This window comes from Triturus cristatus, chromosome 5_2, assembly GCF_964204655.1.
Source record: "Triturus cristatus chromosome 5_2, aTriCri1.1, whole genome shotgun sequence".
Taxonomy (NCBI): Eukaryota; Metazoa; Chordata; class Amphibia; order Caudata; family Salamandridae; genus Triturus; species Triturus cristatus.
The window spans coordinates 599876884-599894361 of record NC_140588.1 but is presented as its reverse complement, the minus strand read 5'-3'; the positions used below and the strand labels follow the sequence as shown (position 1 = coordinate 599894361).

The 17478-nt window shown below is 42.7% G+C and overlaps 1 protein-coding gene across 3 annotated transcripts in view; it reads left to right on the top strand.

Moving 5' to 3' along the window:
- LOC146829049 (mitochondrial fission factor homolog B-like) overlaps positions 1–17478 on the top strand; it is a 240208-nt gene that overhangs the window by 189092 nt on the left and 33638 nt on the right. Inside the window, exon 5 of one of the 3 annotated variants that reach the window (XM_085607674.1) lies at positions 15888–16049. The exons of the other annotated variants lie outside the window; for them this stretch is intronic. Coding sequence (XP_085463800.1) covers positions 15888–16049 — 162 coding nt within the window. The remainder of the gene's footprint in view (positions 1–15887; positions 16050–17478) is intronic. 3 annotated transcript variants of the gene reach the window in all.

Sequence of the window (17478 nt, the reverse complement as noted above, 5' to 3'; positions counted from 1 at the left end):
CAGTCATAGGTAGGGAACTAGAATAAAACCTACTACTTAGGCCCTAACACAGAACACAGCCAAAGTGTAGTGAAAATAATATGGCTGCCGTTTCATTTTCTAAAAACAGCCATTACCCAATTATGTACTGGCTTGTCATCGTCATGTACCACCGTATACCGTAAAATTACCGCGGTATACCGTGGCCTAAAATATAACTAAGGCCTGGCTGTATTATTGTGTTGCTTTACCCTTCTGTCACACATGGTATCACGCAATATGGGCAATGCAAAACATAAGTCAGATTTACAAAGCAACGCAAGGCTACCATGCGTGGCCCTGTGCTAATTTGTAAATCTGAAGAAACGCAAGGCAGCACAATTCGCTTTTTTGCGTTATTTTGCACATCATAATCTACATTGCTGCTAATTTTCACATACATCCATTTGCCAGTCCTCTGTACGCCACTACAATATACACCACTCCACTCTATGGTATTCCAGTATATGCCACTCCATATTCCCCTGTATGCCACTCCACTGTACACTGCTCCACTCTATGCAGTTCCATTGTATGGCACTCCACTCTATGCCACTTCATTCTATGCTATTCCATTGGATGCCTCTCCAATTAACCCCACTCCGCTGTATGCTATTACACTCTACCCCACTCCACTGTATGCCACTCAAGTCTGCACCACTCCACTGTATGCCACTCCACTGTATGCTACTTCACTTTATGCTATTACACTCTATGCCACTCCACTGTACAATACTCCACACTTTGTCACTCCACTCTATGCTATTACACTGTATGCAACTCCACTCTACTCCAATGTACTCGACTTCAGTGTATGCCACTCCACTATATGACACTCCACTATAGGCTACTCTACTATATGCCATTCCACTCCACGCCATTCCACTGTATGTTTCTTCACTCTATGTTGTTTCACTGTATGCCACTCCACTGTACAACACTCCACTGTATGCTACTTCACTATATGCCACTACACTGTACACCACTCCACTCTATGAAACTCCAGTGTATGCCAATACATTCTATGCTATTCCATTGGACGCCACTCCACTGAATGCTATTACACTCTACCCCACTCCAATGTACATCACTACTGTCTACAATTCACTGTATGCCACTGCACTGTAAGCTACTCCACTCTATGCTATTCCACTGTGCCCCACTCCACTGTACGCCACTCTAGTCTACGTCACTCCACTCTAGGCTGTTCCATTGTATGCTATTCCACTTTAGGCTGTTCTACTCTATGCCCCTCCACTGTGCTCCACTCCATCTTATTCCACTTTACGCCTCTATGCTATTACACTGTATGCAACTTCGATCTTTGCCACTCTGCAGTATGGTATTCCACTCTACATCACTTTATTCTTCGCTATTCCATTGGACATCACTCCAATATACGCCATTCCACTGAATGCTATTACACTGCACTCCAATCCACTGTATGCCACTCCAGTCTACACCCCTCCACTGTATGTCAATCTACTGTACGCTAATGCACTATATGCTATTACACTCCACACCACTCCACTGTAGAACACTCCACTCTACACCACTCTACTCTACACCACTCCAATCTATGCTACTCCACTGTATGCTACTCCACTAAATCCTATTCCACTCTATGCCACTCCACTGTACGCTATTACACTGTACGTAACTTCAATCTTCGCCACTCTACTGTATGGTATTCCACTCTACACCACTTTATTCTTCGCTATTCCATCGGACATCACTCCAATGTACACCATTCCACTGACATGCTATTACACTGCACTCCAATCCTCTGTATGCCACTCCAGTCTACACCACTCCACTATACGTCACTCTATTGTACGCTATTACACTACATGCCACTCCATGGTATGCTACTCCACTCTACACCACTCCACTCTACACCACTTCAGTGTACTCACCCCCACTACATATAACTCAAATCTTCAAAACTCTACTTGACTCTATGCCACTCTACAAGACTCTAAAATTACAACAAATTTGTCAGGAAGCTAGATCTTGGTCCAGAAAGTGTGCTTTTGGTTATTTGGTGTAATTCCACTCAGTAGAATTTAAGAAATTAAGGTATCAAAATATTTGTATATTTGGACGGTTGGGTTCGAGGAACATAAGAGACCTGCAAGAGCAACTTAAAAAAATAGAGCATTCTGATTTGTCAAGGGGGCTTTTTTTCCCCCTTGGGCCACCTCGCTCCTATGGGAGTAATGTTTCTGCGGGAACGTGCACTCTGAGTGGCTGGCAGCAACATGTAAAAAAAAGTTGCTGCAGCCCTTACAGGACACTAGGAACTTAATAGCCTGTTCTAAAAATACTGAATAAAAGGTATAAGGAGGCAGGGTAGAGATACCCTGCACCTCTAGCCCTTGTGGGGTGGTCCCCATGGCCCAACAAAAGAAATCGAGTATTTTTTCTGTGATCCTGGGTTACTCCCATATGGTCAAGGCAAAAAAACGGCAGCTGCCATTTATTTTTACTTTTAAATTACCCACAACGTGGGCCAGGTCACGGGGTTTAATTGAAAACATTATTTGGGAGGGAGGCGTGCACGGGTCCTCCATCCCTGAGCCAATTTTGACTGGGATACCCCATCCTCAGGGCCTCACCTTGTGAAAGAAAGGGGAGGGGGCATGTGGCCTCTCTCCCCGAACGTCTGCAAAGCCCCAAGGACCCCATCCTCTGGGAACATATTAAAAAGCCAATTTCCCAACCATTATGAATGCACAGATCTCATTATAACAAATATGCTTGGATATAGCTGTGAAGATAATGATTTCTCACATTTCTATATAGTTTTAAATGCTATTTTGACCACTTCCACTTACCAGTAGTCGATGAAGTAGTCTCTCATATTGCGGCAAATGGCATAACATATATGTCGTTACCAATTATCTCAAAAAATGGGTCTTGTTTATCCCATTCACCTCATGTGTTTGTGCGCTAATAAAAAAAGTGAATTAAACTAATTGCTATTGTGATTCTTTATATACCTCAGTCTGTGTATCATATCTGATATTTGCTACAATAGTATCATTAGCTGTCACTTACTTAGCAAGATTCAAGCTAATAATGACTTGTGTTCCTGAGTTAACAGTGAGCGCATGATGCCTGGCACAGAAATAGGTGCATTGTGTCTTCGGGTGTCTTCACAAGAAGAGCGATGTGTGTGGGAAAAAGATCCCTGTGAAGGGTCCTGACTCCTGAACAGATAACCGATTGGATGCAAAGACCATTCAACATGAATGTTGTATGATCATTTTTGTGGTCTGAAACTAACTGTGTACTACTCTCTGTGGAGAGGCTCAACCACAAGAAGTTATCCACTGGCCAGGTGTACATATTGCTCACTATGACTGATGCCTCATTTAGTCAATTAGTGTTACTGAATGGTATATATGTGTGCATGCCCAATATCACCAATTTTCTAAGTAGACTATATTGTCCCTAGTGCATATGAAATGTATCCATCCAGTACATGGATAAATCCCGAGTAATCTTATGTATGCGTGATTTCATGAAATCCACATATACATAGAGGACTACTGTGTTACTCCACATCATTGAGTCACTAATACATTGAGAACTATTATGCTTCATAATTCACATTGCATCATTAAGTCCCTTTGAGGTTGTTTGTAAGAGATCCAGCCATTTACGGGTAGAGAATATTGAGGTGATGCTGCCTTCTCTCAAGTCAAGGTTTATTGCTTACAAAACTTGAAATTTGATATCATGATGATTGTTGATTACATGATTTGCATTTTTAGTGTCATAATTTGAGTGTCACAATAGCCGATATTTCTGTGTACCAACTTCCAAGGTCTTTTATGTTCATGTTAAATTTACACTCTTGTCATTTCCAACACTTCTAGTACACTGTTATACATGGTAGGCCCTGACACATTGTGTTGCTCTGTGAAGTATGTGTCTCCCTCATCTCCTCACACACATTTAACGATGATGATAACATGATTATTAGCAAAGAGCTGATATTTTTAAGGATCCATGCTGAGTTATTCCAGTTTTTTTAGGAAAATCAGATTAATGTTTTTTTTAAAGATAGGATATAATTACAGCAAATGCTGGGTTTTCTCTTTCCTCTACTTTTTACCCAATATTCAACCTTATGTCTATAGAAATACTTGCCTTTGAGAATGTAGCCCTCAAATATGTCAGTAAACTAGAAAACCAGAACTAGTATGTCTCACGTTACATTTCTAGGGCAGAAGGATGGCTTCAATGGCAATAAACAGTAACAACAGCATTACGATAAATCTGATGACAACTGTGGAGCAATCCTGATCCAAGACAATGAGAAATATTAAAATTAGATCGTTGAACATTTGAATAATGATACACGATATAAAAAGCTATCTACAGATTCATTAAAAGATGAAAATTGGAAATATCACCGACAAAGGACAAGGTGCAGGGTATATCAGTGAAAAGGGATAGGTGTTCCTAAATAGATCACACCCTAGAACACCTGTAATAAATGCTCTCCCTAGAGTATGCAAAAATCTTTATGAACTACCAGAGACAGGTTACAGAAATGGTGCACTGTCTCAGTCTGAGCCTGGTGCACCTTTGAGGAGAACATTGGGGGCACTCATGCTTTCAGATATCTTCACATCTAGGCTTCCTAGGGAATAGGAACAATAACCACTCAAGCCATGTCAATGATGCCAGCAAGTGGAGCTGGCAATGTTCAGCTGCTGCCTTTCTGACCCAAAGAATCATCGTATCTGCTTTGTGGTATTGATCTTTTTGTTGCTGGGGTGGTGTAATAGGAGTTGGTGGTGGCTCCTGGAGCAGAGAACGTCAAACAGTTTTGGGCTTGCACTAATCTATTCTTGCTAATGGCAGCACAGCTGCTTCCACTTTGACCTCAGTTCTTTCTTTAACCATCTTAGTATGGTGGCAGAGGCAACTTTATTCCCCACCTTTGCCTCCCACCAACTTGTAAACCTTTTTAGTACTTATTGTAAGATTTAAACAGAGTTTTCTCCTGCAAAGGGCCATATAGTATGCCATTGACATGAGTAAAATATGCAATTTAACTCAATCTGTCCAAAGCAATAAATAAATATCTGGAAGCTGCCTTGTCCTCTGTGATATGTGAAGGCTGCTGATCTGGCATCTATTTTCTATTGAAGTTTAAATTTGCTTCATACATAAGTGGGAGTTAGGGTCACACCCACGGTATGGGGACTCAACCATAGATTGTCAGCTGACACCCTGCAAATAATGACATACTTAAAGATTCATATAAGGTTAAAGTAGACATTGCCTGGTCTCAAATTCTATTAACCTTAAGCAAATGGATAAGAACTACTTTCTTAAAACTGGTAGTAAATCAGACATCATAGTTCTGCAACCTTGTCCCAATTCATCTGCCTTACTGATGAACTTGTGTGTCTTGGTTGAATAGTAGTTGCCATTGGCCCCGTATAAGATGAACACTTGAGGTCTGATTCACAAACGTAACTTGCACATTTGATTAACTTTACACTTTGGAGTGCGTTTACTGCTTTCAGTATTCACAAACTCGGAGTGTAAACTTCATACAAAAGTGTACTTTACATGTCTCCAGCCACAGAGTAATGCAATTGGCTTAATTTTGTGTGGGTGGGTGACTTTCCCACCTAAACCCCTCCCTGATCCTCCTTTGACCCTGCTTCTTCCAAATGCCCACCGCTTTTGAAGTAAGTCTGACCCTTTTCCCAACCACTCTCTTCAGTTCCATTTGCATTTACTACTAAAATTTATACTTAAGAGTGCGGAGTGTCTGCAGTCAGGGCAGTCTGCACACATACGTATAGGTAAATCAGAGGTGTACAACTCCACCTGGAGTTTGTGAATTGCAGTTTGTTGTACGCTTTGTGGTACTACAAAATGTACTACAAAATGCAGCTTGTGAATCGGGACCGTGATGTTTTCACTAGAACATACTTACAAGTGTCCCCATCCTTTTCCCTGATCAAGCATAGATTGGCACAGTTACCACCATTGCTTTGAAAATACAATATGTAATGAACACTTTCTTAGTTTGGCAATATGCATTATCTTACATTGCAGAGAGTGCAACTTTCAGAAGTGCATCAGTTTTGGCTTCTATCAAAAGATCTTGCTTTCCCATAACTGTGACACTTGCACTATCTGCCAGTTCGCCACTGTATCAAAGTTGAGTATAAGGTACTTCTTGTGATCTAGGCCTTCTCCCCCTTTTCTCTTCAGCCCAGATGTTTGTTTCCTCAAATAGATGATCATTCATCATTGGGAAACAGTGAAAAAAGTGAAAGGGTTGGCTCGGTTATCCCTGTGGTCAATTAAAAAATTTGGAATTAGTGGACTCAATTTGTTTAGATGTCTATCAGTGACCACAGAATACCTGACTCTTTCCAAAGTAATCTACTCCATTAGTTCTGGATTCTTACAAAAATGCATTGGCAAAGCTAATAGGTCTGGCTTCCATTTTCAGTTCTAGATCATATGTATTTGAATTGAGAATTCTTATGTTATCTCCTGTACAATGTCCGTTCCAAGAAATGGTAACTACTCAGTAATCGCACCTTGTAATTTTCTCTATGAAAATGCTTCAGAGTTTGAGTGTATGAGAAGCAAGGATGTAACCCACAAAGGTGAGAGTAACATGATAAATGTTATTTGTAATCACACTCCATCTGCATTGTTAGTCTCTGAAACATGTAAAGTAGCAGTCTACTGGTAAGGTCTCTTACCCAATGATCACTCACTTCCCATAAGAATGATGTTTTTCAGAACTAAGAATTGAGAGCAGTCAGGTGTGAGCAGCAGCCATCACTCTGTCAGAATCTACCATAATTTCATCTCCGCCTACCTAATATTACCTTCCTACCAAAATCATGCTACCACCGTGTCCACTGTACAAATACCACAAGAACTAAGAAATTGGATTTCAATATGTCACGCACTTAGTCCAAAGTTCAGTCACTTCCATCTGGAATTAGGCCCAGAAATCATCTGTTCCAGATTCACACTTCCCAAAAAATGATTGCAAGTATTCACTACTGCACACGGCTAAAAATGATGAAAGACTGAATTCTATATAATCAAGAGATTTAGTAGACCTCCATACAACTAAAGTGTGCTGTTTTGTTTGTGGATATAGAGTCATGGGGTCACTAATCCCCAAGCAAAGTTCAGGTGAGCTACAAAGTTTTAGAGCATTCCAAGTATGGATTAAGGCAGTATAGAATTGTCCTACTGTCTCCTTAAATAAATTTTTCCCACCAGTGTTGCCTGCAACCCCAAGAGGAAAGAGTGCGAATGGGTCACCTAATCAGTCAACATAGCTGTGTGGAGTGTAGTGCAGTATCAGAGAAGCATTGCACCGGGAGATCCTACACAAGCTTAGCCAGTCAATTAGCAGCTATTGTTTGGTAATTATATGTACATCTTAAAATAAGAGGATACCATGCCTCTTGGACTAAGCAAATTGAAAGTACCTTCTGTTATACACACTTCCAAACTGGCTACTTGTAATCCTGGGATTACATGATTGAACAACAGTGTTGCCTCTGTCTAAGGGAGGAGTGTTAGAAATTGGTTGTTGGTTGACTAAGGTATAAGCCCAAGTCAGTTCAGTTCAGTTCAATCCACTTTAATAGATTAATTAATATCATAAAAGTGAACACAACATTTACATTCATATACACATACAAAATACAATAAATAACACTATAAAATTCATCATAAAACCAATCCTAAAAATAATTCATTGCTCAAAAAGCTAAAGTGCATATACAGGCATGGTCACATGAAGAATAACAGTCCATGAATTCATACCCTTTTCTAATCAAGCGACAAAGTTCTACTGACTATAATCCTACCCCTCACCCTGACTGCAGCCACAAGAAAAGACGCTATACAAAAAGTTTCCCAATTATTGGATAACATTTGTAAATAGAGTAGGGCGGGTTTGGCCTGAAGAAAGCCCTTCTGTCTGAGTAAGGGAACCAAGAACTTCTTGCGAATCACAGAATAGTGTTTACAAAATAATACAAAATGTAAAGTATCTTGGATAGAGTAATTATCGCAGGAGCATAATCCAGCATCCTCAGGTTTAGACCAAGTCGGATAATCCCCCAAAATAAAGTGTATTAAATTAAAGCGGAGTCTAGTCAGGAGCCAACGATGAAATGGTTTGGTGACTATAAGCAGGTAGGGTCCTATTGACAGAGTGGTTTTTAATAGGGAATGAGCCCTTACTGATGGTTTTTGTATTTCATTCCCTTCCCTTTCCATCGTCATTAGTTTTATAAAATTACTTTTCACCCATTTCAAATCGTCCTTCCTGATGTTTTCCGGATGGTCATATAACTCCGGACGTCCCAGTTTGGCGAACATAGTTTTAACGTAAACCAACCACTTGATCTTACTAACTCTATCCAATTTGACACAATCCCCAAGTATCTCTTGGTTGAGAGTTAAATCTGAATTAAGCCAAACTCTGAGCCAGCAAAGTAACGGCGCCAAGCTCAGGGTGTCAGATAAAAATCCCAAGCCTAGTTCCTGATGCAGAGAAAAATTAGGGGCAGATTGTGGTAATGAAAGCAGTTTCCGCAGGAAACTATTTTCAGCAACCTGAAGATCTAGTTGGGGTTTATAACCCCAAATAGCGGAACCATAACCTGCTATGGCCAGACACTTAGAGGTGTATATTTTTAAGATGGCCTCCATTGGTCTTGCCCCCAATCGTTTCACAAAACCTAGAACAGCAGAAGTTGATCTAATTACTGCGTTCTTTTTTAATTTTTGTTGTGGGGCCCAAGTACTCCTTTCATCAAAAACTACCCCAAGGTAGGTAAAAGAGGGGACAGACGACACTAAACCTCCATTACAGTAGAAAGTTCTTGGTTTTATAGCTCTCCGGCCAGTTGTCAAAACATGTGATTTACCAATATTTACAATTAAATCCAAGGACAGCATAAACTCACCAAAAGCATCTAGTAGACGCTGTAGGCCTACCGCCGTCCTAGCCAATAAAACAGCGTCATCCGCGTATAGGAGAACTGGAATTAAAGAATCTCCTACACGCGGAATATCCAAACTTGCTTTAACCAGGGTTTTGTCCAAGGCATTAATATAAAGGGTAAATAACAGGGGTGCCATAATGCACCCCTGTCTAACCCCTCTCCTAGATTTAAAAGGCTTGGAACATCTGCCATCCTGGGACAACCTGATCGAGGCAGTAAGATCACGATGAAGATCTACTAAGAAGTAGACCAGAGGTGGATCCAAACCCATCTCTAATAGAATTGTCCACAGCTTTGACCTGTTGACCAGGTCAAAAGCTGAGGACAAGTCCATGAATGCTAAGTTCAACGTACCCTCCTTAGCCATAGTATATTTCCCTATTAGCATAAAAAGGTTCAAACATTGATCCATAGTGCCTCAACCTTTACGGAAACCATATTGTAAGTTACTTATAATTTTATTATCTTCAGCCCAATCTGTAATCTTACCTAGAATAACTTTGCCAAGTATTTTGACAGCCGAATCAATCAGGGAAATGGGTCTGTAGCACCTTGGTTCACTCCGTTGATCCTTTTTAAAACCGGAATAATTGTCGAATGACACCAAGATGGAGGAGGCCCAATCAAAGCCACGGCGTTAAAAACATTGACCAAAATCTTTGCCCAGAAACTGGGATTATGTTTATAAACATCCGCTGGAACGTGATCTGGGCCTGGTGCTTTATTACTCGATGTGTCATTTATGGCCTTTTCTATATCATCAATGACAAATATAAGAGGTGGCAACCCTTGCTGCAAAAAGTTATTGGACTTGTGATTATTGGGATCATTAGAACCATAGATCCCTTCAAAGTGATTCAACCATTGGGCTTCTGTAACATTATTTTCCTGGCAGCTGTTATCCAAACCTGTAAAAAGAGGGGTATTTACAATTGACCAGAACTTGGCACTATCTTTTAGGACGTTAACAGATAGCAAAGCATCCCAAGTATCTGCTTTAATTTCTGATTTTTGGATCGCCAGTGTATATAGTTTCCTACAACTCGCTATCAGAGACCTATCTTGCGGGGAGGTTTTCAATGCTGAGATTAAAGCACTATGTGCTAGCGAACAATTTTTATCAAACCATTTTTCTTTCAGTTGCACATATCCTTTAGATTTAGTAGTCAGATCTGTAGCAATCTGCGAACAGATACCCACAAAAGCTTCCAATGTAACGTCCTCCGAAGTTAAGGGGTCGTTACATAGTGATATAAGATCCCTGGTGTTCGTACATAACTCGTTAAAGAATAGAGTGGGTATCATTTTAGTCCACTTAAGCCTCCTATCTTGATCCCGAGTTACCAGGTTATTAGGGCCAAGTGTTCCCCTTCTCAATTCTAAAAACCCGCAGTTGCTAGCCAATTCCAACAAAACAGGGTTATGATCGCTAAAGGAAGATGATATGGCATTGTAAAAAATAACCTTTTCAAGTAGATTATGAGACAAAAAAATATAGTCAATAATTGTCTCACCATTCTTGAATGTATGATAGCGATTAGAGGAATTAGCAAAAGAGGGTTCAAAGAGATCTATTTCGGACAAAAAACTCTCCAGGGCAGCACCTCGAAGTGAGTGCTCAAAATGCGGGGTCTGTGAAATAGTATACACCAAATTGTCAGATATGTGACAAAAATGATCACATAAGTGTATGTTAAAATCCCCTAAAAGCAAAATAAAACAATTAGTGGGTTGAACTCTCCTATATTCAAGTAAAAAATCATTCAATTTTTCCAAATGCTGATTAGTATCTATACTATCACTTGAATTATAGAAGTTAATCAGTAACAATTTAAAATTATTAGGGCGGCTTACTTCTAAAACCAATATATTAGTTGAATTAACCTCTAATCTTGATAATGAACCTTTGAGGTTAAGGGACAAAAGGAACATCAGTCCACCCTTCGCTCTACCAGCCTTAGATGGACATGCCGGTAGGGAGAAAGATCTATATCCATCTATCCAAAAACCGTCCCCCATGTCCCATGTTTCCTGTAGGGCGATTATATCATATTGCTTTATGGTATTCAGCCATATAGGGTCGTGTTTCTTAGAATTAAGGCCGGCAATGTTCCATGTAATAATTTTACAGTTTCGAGTGGGATCTTCCATACTCTCAACTGGGTCTTGGACCGTAGGAATCAAATCTACTTTGGACACCCCTATCCCTGGTGGTCAATCATTTTGATCCAACTGAGAAAGGGGAAAAAAGCTGTTAGAGGACAACAGCCCTATATCCCTGGGAGTGGGCAATAGAGATGAATATTGTGCTGGTGATATTACTACCTTGCTCTCTCTACCTTTATATGGTCTAATAACTCCATCTTGAGGAACAAACCTATCCACTTGGGAAGGGATAAGGGAATCATGCAATCTCCTAGGGGATGGATAAAAAAACCCCAGGGGCACAGCTCTAATATCCCCACCAAGATGATCCGTTACGTTCCAGAGCAATCTTCCAGGTGTATTTTTGATCATTGAAGTTAACTATGATACAATCCCCAGTAACACGTTTAGGGCCATAGCCCACCCAGCCAACTCGCCTTGCCATAATAATATTAGCAGAAATCCCCGCAGGACCTGAAGAATGACGCTCACACCAATGCTTAGGTTTTCTCAATAGGGCGGCTGTGGTTTCAACATCACCAGCTGGTAGAGGAGGAACCCCAACTAAAACTACCACCAGAGGAGTAGCTTCTGGTGGTAGATTGATTATACATGTGTTGGGAGACAAGATTTTCCCCAATTGCTCTACATTCTTGTTACATGCCTCCTTCTTACTACCCACGACTTGATTCTCGCAATTCTTATCCCCAGCCAAAAGTAATTCAACGGCAGGTTTCCGTGCATTAGAAACTAAATGACTCGTTGCTGCCACTGGATTTAAATTAGCCGTGGATAAAGAATGATTCGTTTGTAGGGGACTTTCTACCAAATCAGCATTAGAGTATGTTTTCAGCCCTGGGTTTAACCGCCCACTATTCAATAAAAGACAATTAGCATCGGATTTAAATGAGTCAATCATGGAATCCAGGTGGTCACATTTGCTCCGTAGGTCCGCCACACACTTATTCATAGTGTCAATAACATCCTTAGCAACATTAGTCAGTATGGCCTCAAACCGTGACGAGAAAATCTCTTCCACCAGATTCCGGAATGCCAAATGTATATTGTCGTCCAGACCGGAAATGGGTTTTGCTATGTTTGGTTTAGGCCCCCTTTGTTTTTTTCCGTTTTTTTTAAGTGAAGCCCGAGGTCCCTGTGTCTTAATAACCTGATATGTGGACCCATTTACCGATTCAGTAGTAGGCACTTCCAAAGTTAGGTCCCGCTCCCCCATATCAATTCCAGCAATCTCCGAGGGAGCAAAGGCAGTTTCAAAACCATTATTTACAATCACCTCGGGTTCCAATGGTATAGATGGCGTTTCAACATGTGATAAGTCCTCACCCTCTCCAGCGGTTATACCCAGCTCCCTTTCCGCAACCTCAATTTCGTTATTCAGCACTCCCACCGCTGTAGTCAGGTAAGTAATAATAGAGGAGGATTTACGAGGAACTTTAGCATTAGAGCCCCCCTGTACCTGAGTTCCAGCCAGCTTCCTCTTGCCCATATTGCAGTTAACAGGGACGTGGCCCAGCCCAGTCTCCTTCTGGCTCCGACGGGCGCGGACGGGCCCGCCCTTGGCCCGGGCTTCGCCTGGGCAGCGCCTGGGCACGCCCGCGCGCGTCCCGCGCTGCGGTATGCCCTCGATGGTTTTAAGGGCTCCTGGCGCCGATACAGTGATGCGGATGCTGTGCGCGGTGGGGCTTCTGGGTAATGGATTCCTCGGTGTGCCGATAAGCCGTTTACCTTACGGCTCAGCAGGGGCAAGGGCAGCCATTCCCCTCACGGCAAAGTCGCGTCTGGAGTCTGCCCAGCCTCGGATTCAGCCACTATTAGGTTCGTAAGCGCGTCCCGTGCTGCGGTATGCCCTCGATGGTTTTAAGGGCTCCTGGCGCCGATACAGTGACGCGGATGCTGTGCGCGGTGGGGCTTCTGGGTAATGGAGTCCTCGGTGTGCCGATAAGCCGTTTACCTTACGGCTCAGCAGGGGCAAGGGCAGCCGTTCCCCTCACGGCAAAGTCGCGTCTGGAGTCTGCCCAGCCTCGGATTCAGCCACTATTAGTTTCGTAAGCCCAAGTCAGGCAGCAGTCACAATTTTAGTTAGGGTAAAAAGCAGGCAAACCCTAAATTAACCTATGCTCACCCTCTGGTAGCTTGCTATGTGTAAAGTATTTGTGAAACACTTAAAACAGTGAAAACACCCCTCACAAAAAAATCCCACACCAGGTTAGAAAAATATGGAATTTAGTAAATAAAACAAGAACAAAACAACAAAAATCCAATAAGTAGAACTTGAGAAATTTATTTCTAAAGAATAAACAGTAAAATAGTGCATAGAAGCATTAAGCGCTTACTTGGAATTTCTGGCCGCACCGGACCGGGACAGAGTCAAATTTTTAGAGCGACCGCTATGGAGACACAGGGACCCAGTGAGGCCCGCTGAAAAAAAGTACCATGATCCGGGGTGCGTTGACATCAAGGATGCGGGCCGCAGCTGAAGCGATATGTTGATGTTGAAACACCCAGTGAGGGCAATGTGCTGGTCCTGATCCTCACAGCAGTGACAAAGCGTCCGCTCCGATGAGAGAAGAGCTGCGATGCAGAGATTCATCATGGAGGATGCTGTCCAAGGAGATCTTGTGCAGAGCTGGATCCAAAGGAGATGCGTCGGGGCCAATCCACACAGCAGAGGGAATGCACTGCTTCTGGTCACGCAACATGAACGATGCATTGGTTCCTATCTGTGCAACAGTAGCAATGTGCTAGTACCAATCCACACAACAGGGACTAAGCGCTGGTACTGATCCACTTAAATGCACCGGTTTGACAGAGGATGCAGGGGTTCTGCTGTAGCAAGCACCTCCCACGGTTCCAGGAGTGGGGTGGTACCACTTGACAGAGCAGACTCACAGATAGCAAAGTCCAGGTGCAGTAGCAGGTCATTTGGAATTATTTATTATCTCAGAGACTTCAGATCAAGAGGCCAGCCAACTAACCCTTGGAGTCACTCGGGGTTCAAGTAATGCAGGTCCAGTCCTTCTCACCCAGGCAGAGAAACAGCAGGCAGCAGGGCAGCACAGCAAGGCAGGAGTCCAGAAAAACAGCAGTCCAGTAGAGTGGCAGTCCTTCAGCAGCACAACATTTCTTCTCCCTGGCAGAGTCTTCACTGATCCAGAAGTGTACTGAAGTGGTGTCCGAGGTCCAGTACTTGTACCCAGTTGTGCCTTCAAAGTGAGGGAGACTTTAAAGACAGGTCTTTGAAGCGCACAGAGATCCTCCCTACCTGCCATTGACTCCAAACTCACTATATGGGGTATGCAGCCTTTTGTGTGGGGACAGAACACATCTTATTCAGGTGTACATTGGGTTCGGTCCAGCTTCTACTTCCCATCCTGCCAGGATGGCTGATCAAGTCATACTGAAGTGTTCCCTGTGTATGAGTCAGTATAGGGGTTATACACATAGTTCAGCTGTCACCCTCCTAAAGATGTGCATCAGAGGCAGGCAGCAGGCACCAAATGGCTAAACTAAGAAAATGCCAACTTTCTAAGAGTTGCATTTTCAGAATTGCAATTTCAAATCTGACTTCACCATAAATTGTGATTTTCAAATTGTGATTCCAGAGACATCAAAATTTAAAAGTCTATCTCTTCACAATTTAGAATTGCACTTAAAACATGTAAGACAGTGATCCCGATGTTAGTCTATGGGAGAGATAGGCCTTGCAGTAGTGAAAAATAAATTTGAGAATTGAAAACTTGAAAGTACATGTCCTGCTTTTTAAATAAATTGTACCGCCTCTGTGGGTTGCCCAGGGTCTACTTTAGTGGTGACTTATATGTACAAAAAGGGAAGGTTTGGCCCTGGCAAGAGGTTTATCTTGCCAGGTTGAGATGGCAGTGTAAACTGCACACCCAGACTCTGCAATGGCAGGCCTGAGCCATGGTTAGAGGGCTGCTGAAGTGGGTGGCACAATAAGTGCTGCATGCCCACCAGCAGCATTTAATTTACAGGTCCGGGGCACATGTAGTGTACTTTACTAGGGACTTATAGGTAAATTAAATATGACAATTGGGGATGAGCCATTATTACCATGCTTTGGGGAGCGAGCACAGGCACTTTAGCACTTGTTAGCATTGGTAAAGTGCACAGAGTCATAAAGTCTGCAAAAACAAGGTCAGAAAAGTAGAGGACACCACCAGATTCAGCAGCGATATTGTTTAGGAAGTGAAGCCTTTACATTATTATTGACTACAAGGCTAGGGGAAGAGAGCTCCCTCAAGATAGCAAGTACTATTGGTGCTGACAAGGCATTTGTCTTTAGGCCAGCTGTACTTTCACATGGGGATATCAATGAACCTTACAAGGTCCACCTGCACATGGAAACTCACACACTTACACATTCCTCTGAGACCTTTGCTCGTGATTGACTGTAGAGTCTCCACCAAAGAGCATAAGACTTGGAGGAGAAAGGCAGTGAGAAAAGACTGCAAGTGAAAGGCAAAATGAAGTACAAGCACTAACAGAAGAGGAAATATGGCTACATAGTCAAAAAATCAAAGGGCCACCAAGTCCACAATTTCTTAATGAAAATCTCCAGTGGAAAGAATATGTCCATTCATCAATCAGGAAAATATGAATGAAATTGCTGCAAGATGTTGGAGTAATAGCCATGTTTCTGTTTGCATAATGCAGGCAAGAGATGCTCTCGAGGCCACGCTCTGCCATTCCTTTCCCTTCACGTGAGGAGGACGGGAGGATGTACTCATTGTCAAATGTTTGCAGGACGCTGCGTTGCTTGGGTATCCTACTCTTCGGCTGCCTCAGGAACTCCTTCCACTACCCCGCGAGATCCAGGTGATCGTCTTCTGCATGCCCTCGTCCGAGCATCCTCTTTATTGATTACAGATGGGGGGCTGCATGAACTGGACACTTCGGCACCACATGTTGACAAAAACTGGAAATTGACATTCCTGGGCCTGGAAAACATATCCTGTGTTCTTGGGCTTTACTGAGTAGCTCCATTTCTGCCAGCGGTAAGAGAAACCTGGGTAACTTTAGAATGCTTTGCTTTTTTGTATAGTTTGCATTTTGTTAGCCCTGTTCTTGTTTGTTGCTTTGCTTCTGAAGGATCGAATGGGGTTGGCCTCAGCATGGGGCTTGTGCACAGACGTCTTCTATTGTTCTCCTGTTTAAAACGTTTGTTATACTCTGATCATCTCATAAATTGCACCAGAAGTGGTATTGCTTGCAGAAAATTTTCCAATTATTGTCTGTATCGTCTCACCTCTTTCTGCACCTAATAGGAGCTTGCCTCTGTATTCTTGCTGCATCATTTATACGAGAATTGTCCACTATAACTGCCTATCCTCATCATCGATGGCATCCAGAAGCCATAGGAAACTAGCTCGCATAGTCTTGCAAACAAAAACTTTACCAAACATTCTCTCACAGTCTTACATCCAGGAGTCATGGTAGACATGTTAGCACAGTCTTGCATCTAGGAGACATGACAGACATACTCGCACAGTCTGGCATCCAGGAGCCATGACAGACATGCTTGCACAGTTTTGCATCCAGGAGCCATGACAGACATGCTTGCACAGTCTGGCATCCAAGAGCATGACAGACATGCTCGCACAGTGTTGCATCCAGGAGCCATGACAGACATGCTTGCACGGTCTTGCATCCAAGAGCCATGACAGACGTGTTCGCACAATCTTGCATGGTGGACAAGCTTGCACAATCTTAGATCCAAGATCCCTTGCAGACATGCTGGTACAGTCATTCATCCAACAGCCATGTCAGTTATAGTTGCAGTCTTTCATTCAAAAGCCACAGCAGACATGATCACATAGTCTTGCTCCAAGAGTCATGACAGACATGCTTGCACAGTCATGCATCTAAATGCCATGGCAGACGTGTTCACACAGTCTTGCATGGGAGACAAGCTTGCACAGTCTTGCATCCAAGAACTACGGCAGATGTGCTCGCACAGTCTTGCATCCATTAGCCATGTCAAACATGCTTGCACAGTCTTGCATCCTAGAGCATGACAGACATGGTCACAGACTCTTGCATCCAAGAGCCGTGACAGACATGTTCACACAGTCATGCATCCAAATGCCATGATAGACGTGTTCACACAATCTTGCATGGTAGACAAGCTCGCACAGTCTTGCATCCAAGAACTACGGCAGACGTGCTTGCACAGTCGTGCATCAAAGAGCCATGTCTGACATGCTTGCACAGTCTTGCATCCTAGAGCATGGCAGACATGCTCACA